The sequence below is a fragment of the Hemitrygon akajei genome, chromosome 11 (genome assembly GCF_048418815.1).
Source record: "Hemitrygon akajei chromosome 11, sHemAka1.3, whole genome shotgun sequence".
In the NCBI taxonomy this organism is placed as follows: domain Eukaryota; kingdom Metazoa; phylum Chordata; class Chondrichthyes; order Myliobatiformes; family Dasyatidae; genus Hemitrygon; species Hemitrygon akajei.
In genome coordinates, this window is record NC_133134.1 from 72,606,027 (window position 1) to 72,624,485 (window position 18,459).

Below are 18,459 nucleotides of genomic sequence, written 5' to 3' on the forward strand. Positions count from 1 at the left end.
GCTCACTTTATTAATTTCTTCCCTTTTGTCTTTAACAGATTGAGCAATTGAGAAGTGAACTGATGCAAGAAAGAGCTGCAAGGCAGGATCTGGAATGTGACAAAATTTCTTTGGAGAGACAGGTATGTGGGAACGATTAACTTCAGTTTGCACAACGTTTTTAATGTTATGGAGCTTTGCGAAACTGTTCCACCCTAAGTTTGTTCAGAGGTGTTAAAGAAGGTTGATGGGCTTGCAGAGACAATTGCAGCTTCAAATTCAAGTTTAATTGTTACTCAACCATACACATGAATAGGGCCAAATGAAACAGCATTCTCCCAGGGTCAAGGTGCTAAGTACAGTACCAACAGTCACACACAGCACAAGGCACATATAGCACATATAATTATGATAGCAGAAAAACATACAGTTACAAAACCAATTTAAAAAATTAGAATATAGCCCTAGTCCATGAGTGTCATAGCCTGTGGATTCATAGTGCATGGATATTGTCCTGGAGCCACGTTTCTGCAAGCACAAGCTCGTAGCAGTTCCTCATCTTGCACAAGTGCAGCAGCAGAGAAACATGATCTAGCTTGTTTTACACTGAGTAAACACTGGAGAGCAGCACTAGTGGACGTGGCTAACCCCCCCAATCCAGCATGGAATCCAGCAGCACGCAGGTAGGACTTAGCCTGGAACTTAGGGTATGGGAGAAGCAATAGGGTTTTCACAGTCAGCAATTTTATGAAGGATCCCATGCACCCTGCCTATGGACTGTTTGTCCCACTCCCATCAGGTAAGACACCACACAGCCTCCACGTCAGGGCCATCAGACTATTCAACATGCCCACCATTACCCCTCACCACTACTACACGTCACCTAACGTCACTTTATACACATACAATCAGTATGTATATAACAGTTACTTGTGCATTGTTTTATAGGATTGCTTTAATTTTTGCTTATTGTGTTTTTTATTATGTATCAGATTCAGAGTAATGATCATTTTGTTACCAGAATCGGGTTTAATATCACTGATGTATAGATAGATAGATAGATAGATACTTTATTCATCCCCATGGGGAAATTCAACTTTTTTTCCAATGTCCCATACACTTGTTATAGCAAAACTAATTACATACAATACTTAACTCAGTAAAAATATGATATGCATCTAAAAACACCCTCTCAAAAAGCATTAATAATAGCTTTAAAAAGTTCTTAAGTAGTTTACTTAAATACATTGAGTCCTAACCCCGGCACTTTAACATATCTTACTCCTGGCGGTTGAATTGTAAAGCCGAATGGCATTGGGGAGTATTGATCTCTTCATCCTGTCTGAGGAGCATTGCATCGATAGCAACCTGTCGCTGAAACTGCTTCTCTGTCTCTGGATGGTGCTATGTAGAGGATGTTCAGGGTTTTCCATAATTGACCGTAGCCTACTCAGCGCCCTTCGCTCTGCTACCGATGTTATACTCTCCAGTACTTTGCCCACAACAGAGCCCGCCTTCCTTACCAGCTTATTAAGACGTGAGGCGTCCCTCTTCTTAATGCTGCCTCCCCAACACGCCACCACAAAGAAGAGGGCGCTCTCCACAACTGACCTATAGAACATCTTCAGCATCTCACTACAAACATTGAATGACGCCAACCTTCTAAGGAAGTACAGTCGACTCTGTGCCTTCCTGCACAAGGCATCTGTGTTGGCAGTCCAGTCTAGCTTCTTGTCTAACTGTACTCCCAGATACTTGTAGGTCTTAACCTGCTCCACACATTCTCCATTAATGATCACTGGCTCCATATGAGGCCTAGATCTCCTAAAGTCCACCACCATCTCCTTGGTCTTGGTGATATTGAGACGCAGGTAGTTTGAGTTGCACCATATCACAAAGTCCTGTATCAGTTTCCTATACTCTTCCTCCTGTCCATTCCTGACACACCCCACTATGGCCGTGTCATCAGCGAACTTCTGCACATGGCAGGACTCCGAGTTATATTGGAAGTCTGATGTGTACAGGGTGAACAGGACCGGAGAGAGCACGGTCCCCTGCGGCACTCCTGTGCTGCTGACCACCGTGTCAGACCTACAGTCTCCCAACCGCACATACTGAGGTCTCTCTGTCAAGTAGTCCACTATCCAATCCACCATGTGAGAGTCTACTCCCATCTCCGTTAGTTTGTGCCTTAAGATCTTGGGCTGGATGGTGTTAAAGGCACTAGAGAAGTCTAGAAATTATTGTGAAATTCGTTCTCCTTTACACTCGTACTGCAAAATGTCAATAAACTGTCTTGAATGGTGCAAGATGTCAATATTGGATGAACACAGATCTAAAAGGCAATCACAGAAAAGAAATTCAGGACCCACATAGAATCACACCTCAGAATCAGCTTTATTGTTATTATTGACATATGTCATGTTTTGCAGTGCAATGTGTTAAAAATTACTATAAGTTACAATAAGAAATATAAAAAATAAGTCATGCAAAACAGTGAGGTACCATTCAGAAACCTTTTATAGCAGCATTGCTTTACAAGGGAAATACAAGTAATGCACTTGAGATGAGTATTAGGGTACGAGTAGGCGTTCTGATAGGGTCTCAGCCCAAAATGTTGGCTCTTTATTCCTCTGAGTTCCTCCAGCATTTTTACTGTTGCTTTGGATCTCCAACATCTGCAGAATCTCTGGTGTTTGAGTATTAGGGCTTTGGGGAAAGGTGTGTTCCAGACATAGTGGTAATGATATGTGTCTCATTTGAGGTTATCCTGTTCCATTTATTAGATTTATAATTGTATGATCTAGAAATGACATGGTTAATCCATAATGTCTCTTTATCTCTAGTGTCCGCACGAGCTGGACCACATTTGTGTACCCTGGTGTACATGATAGTGGTTCAATGGTGAGGCCCAGTGGAGGTGCAACAACCATCTGACAGTGCTTAGTCTTGACTCTGATGTCATACATCTATTGAATTTCTCCTTTGTCTTGCAGAACAAAGATCTGAGGACCAGACTGGCAAATAGCGAAGGCAATCTGAAACCAAATGCTAACTTACCGCAGCTTGAATCTCGAATTAGAGAGCTGGAGGATCGGTTGCAGTTAGAGGAAAGGTACGTGCTTTGAAAAGAAATGTTCAATTCCAGGTTCACCATGAGTCCTGAGGCAGGAGAAGATTCATTCCATTAACCAGAACTCCTGTTGAGGAGATTTTAATATCAGTTACCATGTGTGATAACCTTGGACTGTGTGGCCTTCTGCAACCACTTCCAGAGTAAATCTCTGTGGTCTGCAGTCACATCTACCCCAGACCAATTAAAGACATCATATTTAACTCTTAAAGAATCTTGCTGAGCTGAATGAGTTTTACTGAGAGCATTAATCATCTGCTGGAAGAACTTCACAGGCCAGAAGCATCTGTGCTGCTCAACCTGCTGCTCCCCTGTCAGATGGATTGTTGCTCCAGATTCAGTTCCAGGTGGTAACCTTCTTCTTTTTCCCAATTTATCTGATTATTTAAATTTAAATTCCTTAGCATTTCTCCAGGTAAGTAGATTTCCAGTGTAGGAACATGTTGCTGTTCCACCTAAGAAATTGTTGTTCCCAGCTAATCCCAAGAGCAGAAATGGGTGGCCATGTGTCAAAAATCTTTGAAAACCTCTGGGATAAAAAGCAATTGTTGCAATTCACCAATGTCCAGGGATAGAAAGCATACAAAAAATGGTGGATACAGCCCAGCCCATCATAAGCAAAGCCCTCCCCATCATTGAGCACAACTACAAGGAGTGCTGCCACCAGAAATCATTATCCAACATCGAGGAATTCCATCAACCAGGTCATGCTCTCTTCTCACTGCTGCCATCAAGGAGGAGGTACCACCAGGTTCAGGACCAGTTATTAACCCTCAACCATCAGGGTCTTGAAGCAACGTGAATAGCTCCACTCACCACAGCTTTGAACTGATTCCACAATCTATGGACTCACTTTCAAGGACACTTCAGGCTGTCAATGTTATTTATTTATTCATTATTTGCTTTTTTTTTTTGTTTTTGCGCAGTTTATCATCTTTTGCATATTGGTTTCGTCAGTCTTTGTGTGAAGTTTTGCATTAATTCTATTGCATTTCTTGTTCTACCAATGTCAGCAAGAAAATAAATCTCAGTGTAGTATATGGTGACATACAAGTATTTTGATAACACATTTACTTTGGAATAGTTGAAAACCAAAGAATGTCAATCCAGTGTTGGGTAAAAGTATCAAACCTAGCTTGAGGAACAGCTTTCAATTCAGTGAGTTAAGATCTGTAACTGGGTTGTAACACTCAGAAAATAATTGGATAAGAATTTGCATGACAACCAGGAATAGGACCAGTTGGATTGTTCTGGCAAAATACCCATTGGGGCTCATTGGGTCAAACGACCAAATCCTGTTATAACAATTCTTTCTGAAATAAAGCCAAGGGATTATATGGAAATGTAGGAAAACATCAAAGGAATTCTCTCAGCAAGTCCCATGAACCCATTGATAGAAATTCTGGTGAATTAAAGAACTATTGTGATGTCTTTATTATATTATGTATGGCTGCTATCTGGCTGAGCTACTCAGTGTTTGTATGCACATTCCCTCCTTTAAGTAGCCTGATAAAGCTGCAAATGAAGAGCAGATATTTAGAGAAGTGAAATCCTCTGTCAGGCTAAGCCCCATACGGGGAGCAGGCAGGTGAATGGAATTGGGAGGGATAATAAATCAGCCATGATGGAATGGTAGAGGAGTCAATGGGCCAAATAGCCTATGTCCCTTAATGAAACAGTCTGCACACTATTTTGGACCAATTATTGATGCTGTAATGTGTGCTCTCCACCAGTCCTAAGTGAGAGAGTTAGTGTGCACTGTTTAGGAAGAGTTTGCACAAATATTGCAGATCCATTCCATTTGCTTCACGTCAACATCCTTGTTTGTGCTCTTATCAAGCTCAGTGTTCAATATCATCCTCTCAGTATTAATCACCAAGCTGCTAAACCTCCCTCTGCAACTGGATCCTCGACATCCTCATTGGGAAACCACACTCAGTAAGCAACTGTGTGGCTAAGCATAATTCAAGTGCCATCTATAAACATGCACGCTGTTGTAAAGTCTCAGATGCTGACAAGGGAAGCATTCAGAAGTGAGATGGATTGGCTGGTTGAGTGATGACACAACAACAACCTCACATTCTATCAAAAAGACCAAGGAATAATTGTGGACTTCATGAAACATCAGTCCTCATTGAAGGGTCAGTGGTCGAACAGGTGAGCAGCTTCAAGTCCCTGGGTGCCAACTTATTGGTGGATCTGTCTGGCCAATACATTGACACAATCACGAAGAAGGCACATCAGCTCTGCTAGGAGTTCAAGGAGATTTGTTATTTCTCAACAAGACTCTTGCAAATTTTTATAGATCTATGTTATTTGTTATCATGGAATGTCTTGTTAACTTTTTAGTCTGAGCTAGTTTGTAGTATTTGCCATTTTCTTTGCTCTTCATTCTTAATATATTTAATATATTAATAAAATATAATGTAATACTTAATAAACAATTGTAACCATCAAGTTTTGTAATTTTAGATACAAAATTGTGAGCAATATAGATAGGGTAAATGCAGGCCTTTCCCACTGAGGTTTGGTAAGACTAGAACTAGAGGTCAAGTTAATGGTGAAAGGTTTAAGGAAAACTTGAGTGGGAACCTCTTCAATCAGGGAGTGGTGACCACCTAACAAATGTAGAGGAACAAATTAATAAAGAGATCACAGACTGTTGCAAGAAACATAAGACGATAACTTCCCACATACTGACTGGGAATCCCATACTGTAAGAGGACTAGATGGGTCAGAGTTTGTTAGATGTGTTTAGGAAAGTTGGTAGAAGTCCCAATGAGAGGGTGTGGTACTACTGGATCTGCTATAGGGGAATGAGACAGGTAACAGGAGTTTGCACTTGGCATTCAGTGACCACAATGCCATTAGTTTCAAAGTAAATATGCAAAGAGATGGGTCTGGTCTGCTGGTTGAGATTCTAACTTGCGAGATAGTATCAGAAATGATCTGGCAAGTATGGAATGGAACAGGCTGTTTTCTGGCAAAAGTGTACTTGGTAAGTTGGAGGCCTTTAAAAACAAAATTTTGAGAGTACAAAGCTTGTATTTGCCTGTCAGAATAAAATGGAAGGATAGTAAGTGTAGGGACCCTTGGTTTTCAAGAGACGTAGAGGCCCTGCTTAAAAGAAAAAGGAGGAACATAGCAGGTATAGATACTAATGGAGTATAAGAAATGTAAGAAAACATTTAAGAAAGAAATCAGGAGGGCTAAAAGAAGGCATGACGTTCCTGTAGCAGACAAGGTAAGGGAGAATCCTAGGGGATTCTACAGATATATTAAGAGCAAAAGGATTGCAAGGGACAAAATTGGTCCTCTAGAAGACCAGAATAGTAATCCATGTGTAAAGCCAAAACAGGTGGGGGAAATCTTAAATTAATTCTTTGTGTCTGTATTTACTCAGAAGATGGACACAGTGAGGCAAAGTGGCAGATTACAGAGGAGGAGGCGTTTGCTGCCATGAGGCAAATCAGGGTGGATAAATCCCAGGGCCTGTTCCCTTGACCCAAGGCCTCCCTTGGGAGGCAAGTGCTGAATATTTAAATCATCATTAGCGACAGGGGAGGTACCAGAGGATTAGAGGATAGCCAAAATTGTTCTGCCCTTTAAAAATGGCTCTAAACATTAACCAGAAAATAATAGGCTGGTGAGTCTGTCATCAGTTGTAATTGGAAGGTATTCTAAAGGACCAGATATTGGATGGACATGGACTGATTAAGGATAGTCAATATGGCTTCATGCATGGTAGAGTTTTTTGAGGCAATTACCAGGGAAGTGGATTAAGGCAAGGCAGTGGATGTTTTCTACATGGACTACATTTCTACATTTGACAAGATCCCACATGGGAGGCTGGTGAAGAAGGTTCAGTTGCTTGACATTCAGGACTAGTAGAAATCTGGATGATGATGTGGTTTACTGGATCAGCAAATTTGCATATGTCACCAAGATGGGGGTTGTAGTGGACAGTGAAGAAGACTATCATGGCTTGCAAAGGGATCTGCATCAGCCAAGAAAAAGGGCTGCAAAATAGCAGATGGAATTTAATGTAGACAAGTGCAGGGTTTTGCACTTTGGTAGGACCAAACAGGGTAGGTATACACAGTGAACTGTAGGGCACTGAGGAGTGTGGTAGAGCAAAGGGATCTGGGAATACAAGTCCATAATTCGTTGAAAGTGGTGTCACAGGTAGGAATGATCATAAAGAAAGTGTGGTGAACTTCATATACCTGTCTGGACACGCCCCCCCCCCCCCCCCCCCCCCGCTGACTGCTCCTGTGGCTCCACCCACGGACCCCGGTATAAAGGCGATTGGAGATACAGCCCAATCGTGTGGTGGTCATTTGCTGCTTGTTCTTTCTTCCAGCCAATAAGAGCCTATATCTCGCCTCACGTCTCCGAGAGTTATTGATGGTGCATCAGAAAGCTTTTGGCACATTGGCCTTTGTAAATCTATGTATTGAGTACAGGAGATGAGATGTTATGTTGAAGTTGTATAAGATGTTGGTGAGGCCTCATTTGGAGTATTGTGTGCAGTTTTGGCCACCTACCGACAGGAAAGATGCAAACAAGGTTAAAAAGAGTACAGGGAAAATTTATAAGGATATTGCTTGGTCTGGAGGACCTGAGTTAAAAGCAAAGATTGAATAGGTTAGGACTACATTCTTCAGAGTGCAGATTGAGAGGAGATTGGATAGAGGTATACACCATTATGAGCGGTAATAGAGCAGGCTTTTCCCACTGAGGTTGGGTGGGGCTACAACCAGAGATCATGGGTTAAGGGTGACAGGTGAGAAGTTTAAAGGAAAGATGAGAAACCTTTTCACTCAGAGCGTGGTGAGATTGTGGAATGATCTGCCAGCACAAGTGATACCTGTGAGCTCAATTTCAACATTTAAGAGAAGTTTGGATAGATACATGGATAGTGTGGTGTTTGGAGGGCAATGGTCGCACTGCAGGTCCTTGGTAGTAGGCAGTTTAAATGGTTTTAACATTCACTAATGGTATTAGGTCGGATGTTCTTAGTATTCGGAGGGGTAGCCGGCAAGGCTGCCCTTTATCACCTCTACTTTTCACACTAGTGATCGAGCCATTGGCTGAGCTATTCAGCGAGACCCCAAAATATCTGCTCCAGACATAGGACTAAAGTCACATAAAATTACATTGTACGTGGATGATGTTCTAATTTTCTTATCAAACCCTGCTATATCCGTGCACCACCTTAAACAATGATCAATTCATTTAGCGCCTTTTCAGGTTATAAAATCAGCTTTACTAAATCAGAGGCTATGCCTCTGGGGAATCTGCAGCAGGCTGAAACTCGGTGTTTTCCCCTTTAAATGGTCGCAGACAGGTTTTGTTTACTTAGGCATATTTATCACACCTATGTTTGATCAGTTGTTCAAAGCCAACTTAACACAGTTTCATCTGGAACAATAAAAGACCCTGTATTAAAATGTCTAAGTTATAGCTTCCCAGTAGTCTAGGGGGTCTGGATTTTCCAGACATCAAAAAATATCAATTAAGTTCATTTTTATCTTGTGTGGTTGACTGGGTTTGCAGGGACCCCTCCTCAATTTGGTTGGACATTGAAGCTTCACAAGCAAAATGCTCTCTTATTAATCCTCAATAAGATGAAACTAGTTGAGGAATATTGTCGCAATCCAATAACAATTAATACAGTCAGGGCTTGGATGGCAGTGCGACAAATTGAGGGCAACGCAGCAAAAATATCACCCTTCACTGCAATAGCCGGCAACCCAGATTTTCAACCTGGCATAATGGATTCTGGATTTAAACTTTGGATTTCTAAGGGTATTTTCTAACTAGAAGATTTGTTTGATGAAGGAACGATGATGTATTTTAGTCAAATAGTACAGAAATTTAACATACCCAACAAGGATCTTTTTCGTTTCTTTCAGATAAGAGATTATATACAGAAAAAACATCATCGTTAACTGATTTCTATAGTTCTGACATGGAAAAGAGGGTGTTTTGTTCTAAGGGTGAAGTCTCCATTAGTACTTTTTACAGCATCCTGAGGGAATGTTCTTGTGGAGAGGCTGAGCAGCTGGGAAGGGTCTGGAAGGAAGAGCTGGGAGTAGAAATTACAGCTGAAACATGGGAAGACATCTGTGATAATGCAAAGAAAATTTCAGTTTGTAATAGAACTAAAGCATTTCAACTCAAAATTCTGCATAGAGCCCATCTGACTCCAGATCGTCTTTCGAAATTTAATTCGGGTTTCTCCAATGTGTTCTAAATGTAAAGTAAATACTGGAATTTTCACCCATTGTTTTTGGACTTGTCCCAAACTTCAGGCATACTGGAGTGATATTTTGGGTGAAATGGAAAAGATTCCGAAGAGGGTGCTTGAACTGGACCCAGTGTCTTTTCTCTTAGGCTTACCCAGCAGTCGTATTATTAATCCACATCAGAGAAAACTTTTTAACTTCCTGACTTTTGGTGCGAGGAAGAACATTTTACTTTGTTGGGTATCCGATAAGGCCCCTGGACTTTTTGGTTGGCGTAAGTTAATCATGGAATACATTCCTTTGGACTTTTTGACATGTATGGTATACACCAAAACGAATAGTTTTCATAAAACATGGCAACCTTTTCTGCAGTATGTAGATGTAAACCTGTCTGCTATACTAATGAGGGCTTTTGTATAGGATGTTGTGGTGATGTCTGTATTTTGATGGAAGTTTTCTGCTAGCTGATATCTGTGAGGGGAAGAAATGTAAATGTATCTGGAAATTGAAAGTTTTGTTATGCTGAGCAATAAATAAAAAATAAATTAAAAGGGAGGGAATGGTTTTAACATGGACCAGATGGCCCAAAGGGCCTATTTCTGTGCTGTACTTCCATATGACTGTGTGCATGGATGGGTAGAGTGTGGAGGGCTAAGGTCCATGGGACTAGACACTTTAGTTTGCCATGGAGTGGATGGGCCAGAGGGCTTGGTTCTGTGCTGTAGTGTTCTATGATTCCAAGACTAAGTTCAATGCCTCAGTCTTGACTTCTGGATTACAAAATGAGCAGATCAAGCACTTTCTTCTACTCTAGCAGTACTAATGCTGATATTGATATGTATTATAATTGTCATATGTACTGAGATACAGGACAAAGTTTGTTTTGCATGCCATATACAGTTTGTCTTCTGCACTCTGATTAAAATCTCTAGTTTGGGGTTGTTCCTTGATTCTATTGTAGTTACTATTCTATGGAGTTGTTGACTATGCCCACAAGAAAATGAACTTCGGTTTTATGTGGTGAGATGTATGTACTTTCATAACATTTACTTTGTACATCAAGGTAGTAAAAAGAAAACTGCAGAATATATTGTTACAGTCACAATGAAAGTGCTATTTCATGATGAGATAGATTTGAAGATCAAAAGTTCATCCCTTAGCATATGCGAGTCTGTTAACAGTGGGATCGATGCTGTCCTTGAGTCTAATGGTTCATGCTCTCAAGCTTTTGTATCTTCTCCCTGATGAGAGAGTGGAGAAAAGAGAATGTTCTAGGTGGGACAAGTCCTTAATTATGTTAGCGGCTTTCCCAAGGCAGCAGGAAATAGAGATGGAACTAAATTAACATTGGATAAATTACAAATATTAAAACTTCACAGTGTGAAATAGCTGCCATGTTTCTATGTAAAAGTATTAGCCTTCAACCATCAGGCTTCTGAACTAGTGTGGATAACTTCACTCACCACAGCTCCAAACACAACTTATGGACTCAGTTTCAAGTTCATGTTCTCAGTATTATTTATTTATTTATTCTTTTTTTTAATGTGTTTCTTTTTGTATTTGCTCATCGGTTGCATATCTGTCTTTGTGTGTAATTTTTCATTGATTCTGTTGTATTTATTTGTTCTATTGTGATTGCCCACAGGAAAATGAATCTCAGTATAGTATGTGATTACACACATGTATTTTGATAGTAAATTTACCTTGAACTTTAAATTTTAAAAGTATTTCAGGGCACTTGTGATAGGTTTGCTATTATAAAATAATCTTGCACAGAAATTTTTAAATCTATTTTCAATAAGAACCTGATAGTAAGATGACTTGCAAATGATCTTTTTCCTCAATGGTCTCCCATCTCTGTCCACCTGGTGTTAACAGGGAGCGAAGCATTCTGCAAGCGTCGAATCGCAAACTGGAGAGGAAGGTAAAGGAACTGACCATTCAGCTTGATGATGAAAGGCAGCATGTCTCCGATGAGAAGGACCAGGTATGCTCTTTGGAAGGAGATGGAGTTGTTTCTAGTAGAGTGAAAGATCATACAATCCTTGCAGTACTGAAGGAACCTGTTCTGCCACATAGTCTCTTCTGAATTCCTATAGAACAATCTTTTCACTATTCATAATTTATAAGGCATAGAAACTATTTGGCCCATTGATACAGGTCAGCTCTCCCAGCATTCCCTTGAGTTTCATTCTGCTACATTTCCCTGAGATCTTCAAGCCATGCCATCCCAGCAACCCCCTAGATTCAAACCTAACCTGGTTATGAGATAGCTTGCAATGACCAGTTACTCTACCAAACGGTACATCTTTGGACTGTGGGTGGAAACTGGAACACCTAGAGGAAACCCAGACATTCCATGGGGAGGATCTGTCTTATTGTAGTTCACAGAATATAGTTTGAGTATACATGGCCAACAGGAGAAATGCGAGGAAATCTGCAGATGCTGGAAATTCAAACAACAACACGAGTTTCGGTTTCCCTTTCAGTTAGTCCTGACGAAGGGTCTCGGCCCGAAATGTCAACAGTGCTTCTCCCTATAGATGCTGCCTGGCCTGCTGCATTCCACCAGCATTTTGTGTGTGGTGTTGTTAACAGGAGAAATATTTGGGCAGGCACAAATAATTGCAAATAGGAGGCTGGTTAAGTAGTTTTTAATTTTGCAGTAAGTTACTTATTGTCATTTACGACCCTTTTCCCTTTTTCCCCCTCATACAGCTGACCTTGCGAGTGAAAGCCCTGAAGCGACAAGTGGACGAAGCTGAGGAGGAAATTGAGAGGTTGGAAACTGCACGGAAGAAAAGTCTGCGGGAGCTGGAGGAAGTACACGAGGCCAATGAGCAACTACAAAGTCGGATTAAGTCCTTGGAAAAAGACGTCTGGTAAGGCAGCCTCGGGGCAAAACTTGAAATGCTTTTCATACTAATGCAACTGAGTACACAGTAGAGAGTGATATAGGAGTCAGCCACTTAAACAGCGTTGAATCAAGAGGTTACAGTGGCACAGCTTGGATTAATTAGATTGTCGAGGAAGGGAAGAGGTGGCAAATAAGGCATTCCTCACTTTGTGATCCTGAGAGGTGAATAGACAGTGAATATCTCTTTCAACCCATATGCTTGATATCTGCAGCTTAGGAAAGGAAAGTATAGCGATATACTGACTTGCTATAAAATAAGATGCCCTTTTGTGTGTGGAAAGGAAAGAAATTGTTAAATTATTGAACAGTTTGGGAATGTAATGAGAGCTTTAAAATTTAATTACTTCCTTTCAGCTAATATGTGACTTAATGATTAGATAAAGTTGAGAAATTTCAAGCCCCATATCTAAGAAAAGGAGTGAATTAGAGAGGATCCAAAGGAGGTTTACAAGAAATTATCCTGGAAGTGAAAGGGTTACTGTATGAGGTGTGTTTGGGTCTGGGCCTGTACTTGCTGGAATTCAGAAGGAGGGGAGTTCTCAGTGAAACCTATTAATTATTTAAAGGTCCGGATAGAGTGGATGTATAGAGGATGTTTCCAATAATGGGAAATTTTAGGACCAGAGGGCACAGCCTCAGATATCCCTTTAGAACAGAGATAAGGAGGAAGTTCTTTAGCCAGTGGGTGGTGAATCTGTGGAATTTATACCATTGGGGATGTTTAAAGCGGTAATTGATAGGTTCTTCGTTAGTAAGGGTTAGTGAGAGAAGGTAGGAGAAGGGGTTGAGAGGGAAAATAAAGCAGCCATGATGAAATGGCGGAGCAGAGTCGATGGGCTGAATGGCCTAATTCTGTTCCGAAGATTTGTGGCCTTTTATAAGGAAAGGGAGTTGGAGATGATGAAATGTGACAGCCAGAGGGATTGCATGCTATCATACAAGTTTGTAATCCATTCTTGATTTAACACCATGCAAGTAACATTGTTCACGTTATATTGTTTATCTTATTGTTTCTTATAGAGTTTAATCATTTTATTCTTTGTTTTGGTCTTTAGTCCAGTGAGACTGGGGTGGGGGGTGGATACGGAGGCAGAGGTACTGTCCCCAACCTCTCTCAATGTCACACAGTCTGCAGATTGAGCAGCATCTTTGGGAGGGCAGGAAGTAGGACTTTTCGGGTTTGGAAGCCCTGATGCTGGATCTCCGAACTAAACCCTCAACAATTCCTACCCTCCCACAGATGCTGTTTGACCTGTTGAGTTTCTGCAGAAATTGTCTTTTGTTGCAGACTGCAGCATCTTCTGTTCCTTGTGCCTCCCTCAAGTTCGGAGACTGGCCCTCTATGTAGAGAGCTCTAGAAGAAGAAAAAAAGAATGTAATGCTGAGGTCTTATAAGGCCTCATTGGTCAGACTGCACTTGGAGTATTTTGAGCAGTTTTGGCCACTTTATCTAAGAAAGGGTGTGTTGGGTTTGGAGAGAGGATTCACAAGAATGATCCCAGGAATGAAAGGGCTAACATGAGCATTTAATGGCTCTGGGCCTGTGTTCACTGGAGTTCATTCAGAAAAATAAGGGGGGACTCATTAAGACCTATTGAATATTAGAAGGCCTAGATAGGATAGATGTGGAGAGAATGTCTGCAATAGTAGGGAGTATAGTAGAGTCTAGGACCAGAAGACACGTCCTCAGAATAGAAGGACGTCCCTTTAGAACAAAGATCAAGAGAAATTCCTTTAGCCAGAGGGTGGTGAATCTGTGAAATTTATTTCCTCTGATGGCTGTGGAGGCCAAAGACTATAAAACATAAAGACCATAAAGCGGAGATTGATTCGTAAGGGCATCAAAGGTTACAGGGAGAACGAGGTTGAGAGGGATTGTAAATCAGCCATGATGAAATGGCAGAGCAGACTTCGTGGCCCAAATGGCATAATTCTGCTCCTTTGTTTTATGGTCTTGTGGTGGCTCAGCTCGTTTAGCTAATCCAGCTGTTTGCGGTGGAGGCTGGAGATAGAAAACTAGCAGGAGCACAGCCATCAGCACTGCTATATCTTTGAACTCTATTGACCCAGGTTCAATTCTGACCTCTGTCTGGAGCTTGCATGTCCCCGTCATGGTTTCTTCGGGTGCACCTACTTCCTCCTACATCACCAAACCACATGGGCAGGTTGGTTGTCCATACGGACATGAGGTTGCTAGGACTGTGAATGTGGTGTTGCTGAATCCACTGTCTTTGATTTATTTTCACCCTGTAGTCATCAGCTGATTCCTTTATCCTCTGCAGACGTGTCACCCACCTGCTGGATATTAGTTTAAAGAGAAAGTAACAGTCTCGGAACATCACAAAGGCAAGATCTCCCGGTGGCTACCCATTTCAATTTGACTTCCCAGTCTTACATGTCTGTCCATGGCTGCCTCTACTGCCAAGATGAGGCCAAACGCGGGTGGGAGGAGTAACACTTCCATATTCTGTCTGGGTAGCCTCCAACCTTACAGCGTAAACATTAACTCCTCTACTTTCTGATTATTTCTTCCCTCCCCACACTTTTTTTTCCCTATTCCTCAATCTGGTTACCTCTTCCCTTCTCTTCACCTCCCTCTGGTACCCCTCTTCCTTCCCTTTTTTCCATGGTCTACTATGCTCTCCGATGAGATTCCTTCTTCATCAATCCTTTGCCTCTTCCACCTGTTCCCTTGCATTCTTATTTCAACTCCCCTTGCCTGGCCTCACCTGTTACCTGCCACCTTGTAATCCTTCACCTCCACACCCCCCCCCCCCCCCCAACGTTATTCTGGCTTCTGCCCCCTTCCTTCCCAGTCCTGATGAAGGGTCTCATTTGAAAATGTCAACTGTTTATTGCCTGACTTGCTGAGTTCCTCCAACATTTTGTATGTGTTGCTGCAGCAGATTGAGAACTGTTGTTCTCCTTACAATTGTTCTTCTTCCCACCCCCCCCCCCCCCCAGGCAGCTCCACTGTAAGCGAGAAGTGAGTAGCGTTTATTTGTTCCGTATCTGTCTCGTACATGCCCACGCTTCAGTTCTGCAAGCAGATTCAGCGCTAATGCTACTTGCATCTCCATAGCTTACTGTTCTACACGCTACTTTAAAATATATAATAATCGTTCACCAGCCCGCTGCCTGGTTACAGGCTTTTAGCTTGCTGTTAAACCAGATGCTTCTGAATGTGCGGTTTTGTTTGGATAGTCCTCGATGACTAACTGGTTAACTCCTTCCTGAGGCCAGCAGTAGCCTGGTTATCGTGTTGTCAGCATGAGTAAAAGCTGTGCTGCTTAATGTTCACCGAATGGCATGTCGCTGTCAACATGGCAGAGAAAGTCTGTATTGGGGCTGTATTTTGAAATGTACGTCAAGATGCAGAAGGAAAAATCTGTATTTCTAATCTCCTAAAGACCTTTGGATCCATCTGTAATGCAATCATTAGCAATCAATCAGCGATCAATCAATACAGTTGGATTCCAGTTAATTGGGACACATCAGCACCAGTACATTTTGGCCTAATTAAGCAGCTGCCCCTATTAGCTGAAGTTTCATAGAAATAGTTAAGAAGGTTTAAAAAAGACAAACTACAGTATAACTGGAACAACAATTTATATATTTAAATAAAATACAAAGCAAATGAGAACATATGAATACTACTACAGTACTATAAAACTGTATTAATCCCTAATAGTTATCGATGGAGGATTTCATGCAATGTACACTGTTGTGTTCTTTTAACTGTGAATGGACAAACTCAGCACAGACACCTGGTGTAGATTGCCTTCATAGAATGCTAACGACGAATCTTCATTTTCATTGTAACATTAACGATGATTGTCAATACCTTCAACTCCTTTGTAGTTCCCAACTTGTTGAAGTCGTGAAATCATTTTCATTTTCATTCCTGGCCATTTCTGGCATCTCTAAGCCCAAAGGCTTGAAACTGCAGTGAGCAAAACAGTTCTGAATTGTCTTGCTGCTTATTTCTTGCCAACTAGCACTGACAAAAATCACTGCTTTTTGAACACAAGTACACACAACTGATGCTATTTAAAAACTTTGCTGTAAGCATGGTGTAGTGCCTAACAGCCACACAAAGTCTGATGCTAATTAAGAACTGTCCGGCAACAGTCTCCTATCTCCAATTAAAGAAAGGAATCCCAGCTGTTCTCTCAATTAGTTTTTGTTCCTTAAAAGTTGACCCAAAGAAAGAGCTGCCCCAATTAACCAGAATCCACCATAGCAGGCAGCCAAGAAATCTGTGTCTGTGATGCTGAGAAGATAAATATTGACATACCTGGTTTAGAAAGCCAAACTTTAGTGTACCTGGACCCTTAAGTGCACTAGTTGCTACTCAGTGCAATAGAAGGTGTCCGTGATCAATCACCAGCTGCAGAAGCCCATTGTCTGGTGTTTTTGTCCAGAGACTTGCTGAACTACGTAATGTGATTACAATGCGACTCTCAGTCTGTTGTGTGGAGTTGGTGGGGGAGGGGGGTCCTTGAGTTTTGCTCAGTCAGTTGGGGAAGAGACTGACAGATGTGTACCCCACTTCCAAACTAGAACTTAAGAAATGAAAAATAAATCATCAAATTTAGAATATGTTAGTTGAGCAGTTAGAATAAAAATACAATTAAAGAAATCAAAGTTAAGAAATGGTGAGAAGAGTAAATTACAGGAAGAAAAATAAAATACTATTCCTGTTTGACAGAGAATGAGGAGTTTGATTTTACTATGTTATATTTCAAGTTCAAGTTTATCATCATTTCAATTGTATACATGCCAAGCAAAAGTCATTCCTCTGGGACAAGGTGCCCAGCTCAGTATGTATAATGCACATACGACACACCATCATGTTACCACGAAGAAATTAAGTAGTAAGGTGCATTTGCGTCACAAGTTTTAAACAAATAAACAGTATAACACTGCTAGCTCATCATATGTAGTGAGACCTGAGTGGTGCAGTGAGATCAGGAAACACCTGTCAAATATTGAAATAGAAATCATTCCATTCCCCCTTGACCAGAGCTTGTGATGCTGGATATCTGTCTGAAGTTCAGAATGAAACAGTGCACTTATTGGCATTCATTGCGCCTTGCATTCAGTGAATTATGAATGAACAGCTGATGTTAGACCCAAACACTGCAGCTGGTTTGCATGCAGCAAGCTCCCACTAGCAGAAGTGAGCTAAATGACTTGTTACTTTATTTGACGCTGGCTAACTGGGAAATGCTAGTTTGAATGCCCTGGTGTTTTTGGATCAATGTAACAGGAGTATTCGTATTCTCCCAGCAGACAGGCGGTCGACCGTACAAACAAGGCAGCACCATTTTTGTTCATCACCCAATTGTCCAGTTAAGATCTGTGTTTATCTCTGATGTCCTCCTGACATGGGTTTTCAGAATGACATTTCAAGATTCAAGCTACAACTGTGGCCGCTTCTCGAGTATGGGAAGGTTCTCCGTGTAAAGGACATTTGGGATTTGGAATGGGGTTGGAGATTTGATGGAGAAAGCCCAGTGAGAGAGAATTAATTTAGTTTACATTTTTCTGGCAGTGAATTACAAGAAAAATGCTTTGGCTTGGGAAGGAGTATTAGAAGATAAAAAGTTTAATTGTGAGGTTACATTGCAAAAAAATGGGCTAGTTTCCTCAAATGTAGAAGATTAAGGAATGATCAAATAGAAGTGTTTCAGATGAATAAAGGAGATGACCAGACAGACTCATGGGCTGAGTGTGAAACAAGAGGTGTTGTTCAAAATAAATTTATTATCAAAGTACATATATATCACCGTATACTACCCTGAAATTCGTTTTTTTGTAGACATTTACAGGAAAATAAAGAAAAGCAAGAAAAGAGGTAGAATTTATGAAAAACTATACATAAACAGATGAGGACAGATGGACAACCAATGTCCAAAAGAAAACAAACTGTACAAATGAAAATGTAATACTGAGAACATGAGTTGTAGAGTCCTTGGGAGGGAATCTGTAGATTGTGGGATCAGTTCAGAGTCGTGTTGAGTGAAGTTGTCCACGAAGGTTCAGGAGCCTGATGGGAAAGAGTAATAGCGGCTCCTGAACTTGCTGGTTTGAGATTTAAGACTCCTCTCCATCCTGCTGATAGTAGTAGTGAGAAGTGGACCTGGTCTGGATGATAGTATCTTTGATAGATGCTG

General features: G+C 41.2%; 1 protein-coding gene across 3 annotated transcripts in view; it reads left to right on the plus strand.

Annotated features, from left to right (window-relative positions):
• cgnb (cingulin b) overlaps window positions 1-18,459 on the plus strand; it is a 153,642-nt gene that overhangs the window by 130,297 nt on the left and 4,886 nt on the right. For 2 of the 3 annotated variants that reach the window (XM_073061089.1, XM_073061090.1), the window contains exons 18-21: window positions 39-122; window positions 2,976-3,094; window positions 11,242-11,350; window positions 12,082-12,245. In XM_073061089.1, coding sequence (XP_072917190.1) covers window positions 39-122; window positions 2,976-3,094; window positions 11,242-11,350; window positions 12,082-12,245 — 476 coding nt within the window. Of the gene's footprint in view, window positions 1-38; window positions 123-2,975; window positions 3,095-11,241; window positions 11,351-12,081; window positions 12,246-15,244; window positions 15,378-18,459 lie in introns of those variants that run through there. The other variant, XM_073061091.1, reaches the window with a different exon arrangement.